The sequence below is a fragment of the Callithrix jacchus genome, chromosome 15 (genome assembly GCF_049354715.1).
Source record: "Callithrix jacchus isolate 240 chromosome 15, calJac240_pri, whole genome shotgun sequence".
Lineage (NCBI taxonomy): Eukaryota > Metazoa > Chordata > Mammalia > Primates > Cebidae > Callithrix > Callithrix jacchus.
Window position 1 is genome coordinate 44,161,793 of NC_133516.1, and position 6,145 is coordinate 44,167,937.

The following is a 6,145-nucleotide window of genomic DNA, read 5'->3' on the forward strand; positions in this document are numbered from 1 at the left end:
TAAATCTGCATATTCCTACTGGGTCCCAATCTCCCCTCAGCGAACTGCAGCCAGAACGAGCTAACATTTAAATTCCCCCTCGCTTCCTCTTCCCCCCTCCCCTGGCTGCGTCTTCCTAGACTTGAGGGGAGGAGGGGAGGAATACAAAAAAACGAGGACGCTCTCCTTTCAGGAAATGGAATTCTAATGTACGCGTTCCTATTTCTGAATCGGAGGTACTAAAAATACCCCCGCGACAGCCTGAGGAAGCTGTCGCCGTCCTCTGTGCAAACAAAATCGACAATTCTCCTTCCCCGCGCAATGGGTCTGCGAATTGGGCGGCGGGAGGGGACAGAACCGTTGGCTGACCGTGACCGAACCTCCACCCTGCCCCAGTGTATCTTTCGCCGGACCTCAACCCCGAGATTCTTCCTCCACTGAAGCGTAGGTCTCCTAAAAGCCCGGAGTTCGGATCCCTGCTCTACCAAGCCTGGTGACCCCAGGCCTGTCATATAGTTCGTCCCTGCCTCTATTTCTCCGTCTGTAGAGTGGGAATAGTCATGCCCAGCTTGCGGGTTGTAGTTACCGTTCGAGAGGATGTGTGTTGAGTTCCTAGCATGGAGCAAGCCCTCGGGAAATAACAGGGTTTTCGCTTGTGGAAACCACTGGCACTCTCAGCACTGAGCGCCTACTGTATACCAGGTGTTGGGCTAACCGGCACTCCAGTCACTTTCCGAGTTACTTGCGGGAGTGAGGGAGTGCCCTTTGCATTAAGCATCTTTCCCTTCAAATAGTATCCACCCGCACTGGAAATCCGCGTGGGGTCAGCCCCCAGCCACACTCGCCCCCTCAATGGGGCGGTTTCGTGGAAGCGCACTCCCGGGCCCCGCGCCGCACTTCCTCCTGGCGCTGGGGAACATTGTTCCAAAAGAGGTGGGCTGAATCGCCGCGCGGATATTAAAAGTGTGTGTCGGGGGGGGAGCCCCGGCGCGACGCGCCAGTAATCCGAGCTCTTGATTATCCAGATTCGGATCAAACGGGGCGGCGGCGGCCGGCCCCCTCCTGGGAATGATTAGATGATTAATGTAATGCTGTTTGAAGGGTCTCTGTTTTCTCTCTTAATTTGGGTCATTACTTAGAAAGCAAGCGTGAGATCATTTCATCAGCGTGCTCGGCGGCAGAGACAGCTATTCAGGAAATGGACTAACGGAGCGGTAATCAGGACCCAGAAGGCGGCGGCGGCGGCGGCGGCGGCGCAGTGAGCTCGGGGAGCCCGGGCGCGCCCTCCCGCGGCAGGGCTCACGGCACCCGGAGGCCAGCCCCAGACCAAGGGCGCGGGCCAGTGGGCCCCGGGGCTCTGGCTGGGCTGGGGACCCTTAGCCTCCAGTTCTCGCAGCCAAGGGAGATTGGGAGCAGGGATTACCCTCCTTAGGTCTCCCGGAGAAGGGGACGTGCCCAGAAGCACTCTGGTGCGGTAGTGAGTCGACCACTTACCCTCGAGGGCGTGGCGCTTTGCTCAAGGACAATCCCAAAAGCTGCTCCCCAACACCCAGTCGCGTTTAACCCTTTTATTTGAATTTGCTTACCCAAATAAGGCAACACCCAGAATCCCAAGCGTCTGAACAGTCACCAAATAAAAACTTGGCACCTCCTGTAGGCCGCCGTAGGCCTGTTCGCTCTCGTTCCTGGGGTCCTTGGCACACAAGGGTAGCAAGAACACCGGTTTAGCCTCAACCCTGGCCCCAGCGCCCCAAAGTTACTGCATTTAGGAAGGAAATGCTATCAACACCTAAGTCCTTCTCGTTCTTTGGGGTTGCTGAGCTGACCTCGTCGCGAGGGTAGAGGGGGGAAAAAAACGCGCACTAATAATTCTGTTTATTGAGTTATATATGTATATATTCCGTGTTCGCTTGTACAGGAGGATTTACATGGCTGTATAAAGATGGCTATGGGCGCCGCGATCTTCTGGGGCGCTCACGGTGACAGGGTGGGGTTAAAACTGGCTGCCCCAGGAGAAGCGGAGGCCTGGATTTAAATAAGTTTCCTGAATATACAAAGGTGGGGGCCACGAGTTTGCTGCCAGTCATCGAGGAAACGTTTAGCTTTCAAAAATATGCTGGTTTTGATAAATAGATTTTAGCCTCTCTGCTATAGTTTTCTTTTCTTTTAATTTTAGAAATAAGTTTATATGTGTGATCTGTTTTCGGGTGGTACAGGGAGGGAAGGAAGGGCAAAGCAGTAGCTCTCAGCTCTGCACTGTCCTAGTCAGGTCCTTTGCAGAGGGGGCAGCAGGGCCCACACTGTCGTGGAGTTTGCGCACATGTTTCTTTAAGTCAAAGTTTCTGCAAAACCCTTTGCCGCAAGTGGCGCATGTGAAAGGCTTCTTGTCATTGTGGGTGTGCATATGGAAGGTCAGGTTGTAGACCTGGTGGAAGGCCTTGTTGCAGATGGTACATTTGTACTGCTTCTCGCCGCTGTGGGTCAGTTTGTGGTTCTTGTAGTTCCCTACAACAGATCAAAAACAAAAAAAGTGGGGGTATGGAGAATGGTGGGGAGGAAGAGGCGGGCATCCCAGGGCAGCCCAGGTGCCTGCTCAAAAAACGCGACGCTTGGCTAGGCGGGCGCGACCTCTTCGAGTGAAGAAGTTGTCAAACTTCGTAAGCGTCAAGCCGGGTGCTCTCCCGACTAGACCGAGGCTGAATCCCGCGGAGCCGCTCTGCACTCCTGCCCTGCCCATCACAGAGGCCGGTGCAGCGTCCTTCCCGCCGTGCTCCGCCGGCCGGGAAACTTTTGCGCAGCCCAGAGACGCACCGAGTCCTTCTCCCGGCTGATGCCTCGCTAGAAGAAATTCGCACGAACCCAGGCTTCGTCCCTTTTTTTTTTTTTTTTGCCTTCTCATTTTTAAAGTTACTTCCTTCTCGTGCCCCAACTACCACCTGGAGATCCAAAAGTGCCTTAGAAAATCCCAGCTGGTGGCCAAGGATCATACCAGTTTCCCCCAGTCTTAAATTGTTCCTGGGAGACTGATTCTGCCTCCAATATTTTTCATTTGAAAGGGGAGTCCCGGATACAAAAGGAACCTTTTTCTATAGGGCAATTTCCTCTTTTTTTTCCCCTACATCCTTTCCCTCTGTCTCCTTACTTCCCTCCCACCTCCCGAATTCGGAGTCTCTCGGTGCACCCAGCTTGTATACAGCATGGTCTACTAACCCCGCTAGGAGAGCTTTCCCCTACACCAGGCACAACCCGATTCTAAAGAAATGCTTCGCCCGCGCCTGCAGCTTTTGCCTCCTTTCTCCAGATCCCTCTTTGCCTTTCCGCCAGCCAGACGCGACCCGAGTCCCGACGTGAGGTGAGAAGGCCTTGCCCGGCACGTTACCTTTTTGGTGAAAGCCTTTGCCACAAAATTCGCAGACGAAGGGCTTGTAGCCCGCGTGGATGCGGATATGAGTGTTGAGCGTGGAGCTGCGGTTGAACGCTTTGCCGCACTGGTTGCATTTATGCGGCTTTTCCTGCGGAGAGAGGGGCACGCACAGTAAGGCCAAGACCCTAGCCCGGAGAGGCCACCTCGGGGACACCTGGAAGGGGCACCCCCTCCCCCACTCAACCCTAGGGGGTAACGGATAATCTTTGAACATTCTATCCCCAATGTTATTAAGATTCTGGGGGTTGTGCGCGTGCTGGGCCCGACCCCGGGGGCCACGTACCTGGGTGTGGATAATTTTGTGCCTGCAAAGCGTGCTGGCCTGGCGAAAGCCTTTGCCGCAGACTTTGCACACGAACGGTCTGGCTCCGGTGTGGACCGGCATGTGGCGGGTGAGGTTATAGTGAGCATTAAACACCTATAGAAAGACATGGGGGGCCTTGTGGTGCGTCTGTCCGAGGGTCTTCAATCAGCCCTGGGCGGGGGCACAGCCTACCTCCCCCAGTCAACATCTCCTTCAGAACCCAGAGCCTTTTCCAGTTTGTAAAGTGCTTCCCAAACTGCTGCTTACCCCTATACTGTGTGGCCGCTGACAAGGGCATCCCCACTTTACAGAATAGGAAACTGAGGCCCAACTAGGCTCCCAATTTGGGTAGTCAACTGCTGGGAAACTCCTCAGTTCGAAGAAGGGACGTTCCACGCTGCCCCAGGGAAGCCGCCGCCGCCGGTCGCCCCTCCCGGCTCCCCGAACCCTGGGCCTCACCTTGCCGCACACCTCACAGGTGAAGTTCTTGGGCTTGCCATCTGCGGAGCCCCCTGGCAGCTTGCTGTGGCCCTTAACGCCTCCGCGTTCGGCAGTCAGGGCTGAGTTCTCCTTCAGTACCTGCTCCAGCGGCGCCGGCAAGCGCTCCTTATGGGGATAGGGAGCCGGATGGGGGAACTTGTCCGCAGCCAGGCCGGCCAGCTTGGCGTTCTCCAGCAGAAAGAGCTTGGGGTGAGCAGCCAGGGCAGCGGGGGCCTGCGCATTGAGGAGGCCAGAAGGGAAGAGGTGGCCGCTGAGGAGCTCAGACGGCGGGTACGCGGTCGAGTCCAGGTAGTTGAAGTAGTAGAGCGAGCCACTGGCCGGCAGCCCCACGGCCTGGTTGATGACCTGCGGCTTGATGACCCTGCCCGCGGGCAGCGCAGACGGCGCCAGGCCCAGCTCGGCCTTGCAGCACACGCCACAGTTGGTTTTGCACAAGCCGCTGGCGCCGCACACTGGGGCCCCCCCGCCGCCGCCGCCGCCGCCGCCGCCGCCGCCTCCTCCACTGCCGCCGCCCGCCCGGAGGCTGCTTTTCCAGAGCTCCGAGTAACTGAGCAGTGTCTTTGACGGGACTTCGTAGCCTAGGGGCTGGAGGGGGATCATACAAGGGAGCGGTGAGCAGAGGTTGAGCAGTTTCTTGCCCTGGCTGCCATCCGCCTCTAGCGCTCCAGGCCGGGACTCAAAGGGCGCGCGGGGCTCCGACGTCTTGGCCATGATGCGCTCGATGGAGAAGGCCAGTGTCTTGGAAGTGGCCGGCGACGCTCCGGCGCGCGGGCAGGCCGGGGGCACCATGGTCTCCAGGGAAGCCGAGCTTGCCATGGCGCGCGGAGCCGAGCCGAGCCAGGCTGGGCCAGGGCGCAGCCTCTCTCCTCTAAGTCTGCATTCCGGAAAAGGCAGGGGGGAAAACTGCAATTTAATAAGCACCTAGTCGGGCCCGGGTCACCCATTTGCATTCAAATGAACAGGGGCAAAACAAAGTGCACCCAAGGGTACCAAATTACCGCCCATTAACCCGGCTCGCAAAGGAACCCACCAGCCTCTGCCCTGGGACTTTGAAAGGGGGAAGAAGGGGGAGGGTTTACAAAAGAAAAGGAGGAGGGGGTGAGAAAAGAGTCTCAAATTAACCCCCCTGAGCCCTTCCCTGGACCCGGGCCTCTGCCACGCGTGCTGGGAGCTGGACAGTGAAGGGGCAAAGTTAAAGAAGACCGGAGAGCCACCTCGCATTTACCTCTTTCCCCCACCACCAAGGAGATGCGTTCCGAGCCATGCAGAGTGTCTCTTCTGTCACATTTTGATGGCAAACATCTTCCCCTCCGCGTGAGATCACTGTCTTTTACATTCAGCTGACATCACATGAAGTCACTTGAAGTGGAATGACATGGGCGGCGGCGCGGCTCCCGTAGCGGCCCCTGTGTTCCCCCGCGCCTGCCGGCCGCCGCCACCACCGCCCCTCAAACTTTAAAAGGAGGCAACTGGCGCCCGCTCTCCCCTCGGGAAAGTGCGAGCGGTTTGCGAATCGGGAAAGAGGGAAGAGACAGGAGGGGGAGGGGGAGGAATCGTGATGGTTTTGCCGGTGGAAGGAAAAGGGGGGGGACCCAAACCCAAACCTAGGCAGAGTTCCGTGCGTGATTCACAACTTTGGAGGCCTGCAGGTTTGGGGGACGCGCGGAGGGCGAGGGGTCCCGGACGCGGCGCCCCAAAGGGCCCCAGGGTGTCAGTCTAGTAGCTGAAGTATCCCTTAGCCCTCCGCAGCCGAGCTGGCCATCGTGCTAATAAACTGCCATTTACCCACGGAACCTGCGCCAGCCCCGAACACGCGCAAATGATAATTACCTCATTAGGATGTGGCGCATGGACGCGGGCGCCGCATTTGGAGGGGGGAACTTGTTAATGGGGAAATATTAATTTATGCAAAAGCAATGAGCTCGCCTTGGCTGGCG

At 57.5% G+C, this 6,145-nt stretch overlaps 1 protein-coding gene across 2 annotated transcripts; it reads right to left on the minus strand.

The window, feature by feature from the left end:
* Window positions 1-1,840: 1,840 nt before the first annotated feature.
* On the minus strand, window positions 1,841-5,707 carry FEZF2 (FEZ family zinc finger 2). 2 transcript variants are annotated; one of them, XM_035275981.3, is made up of 5 exons: window positions 5,434-5,707; window positions 4,167-5,082; window positions 3,687-3,821; window positions 3,359-3,491; window positions 1,841-2,484 (listed from the first exon to the last, which is right to left on the minus strand). In XM_035275981.3, exons 2-5 carry the CDS (start codon window positions 5,022-5,024, stop codon window positions 2,225-2,227), a joined length of 1,386 nt encoding a protein of 461 aa, XP_035131872.3. In that variant the 5' UTR covers window positions 5,025-5,082; window positions 5,434-5,707; the 3' UTR covers window positions 1,841-2,224. The 2 variants fall into 2 exon arrangements, with proteins under 2 accessions (XP_035131872.3, XP_035131870.3); XM_035275979.3 differs by having other exon boundaries at window positions 4,167-5,111.
* Window positions 5,708-6,145: the final 438 nt, after the last annotated feature.

Excerpts from the sequence above, each read along its gene's own strand:
- FEZF2 (XM_035275979.3), bottom strand. The coding sequence starts at position 5,472 with ATGGCTCGGAACGCATCTCCTTGGTGGTGGGGGAAAGAG. Across the intron at positions 5,112-5,433 it reads CTTGGTGGTGGGGGAAAGAG|TTTTCCCCCCTGCCTTTTCC; the intron begins GTAAATGCGAGG and ends ATTAAATTGCAG. Across the intron at positions 2,485-3,358 it reads CAAAGGCTTTCACCAAAAAG|GGAACTACAAGAACCACAAA; the intron begins GTAACGTGCCGG and ends GATCTGTTGTAG.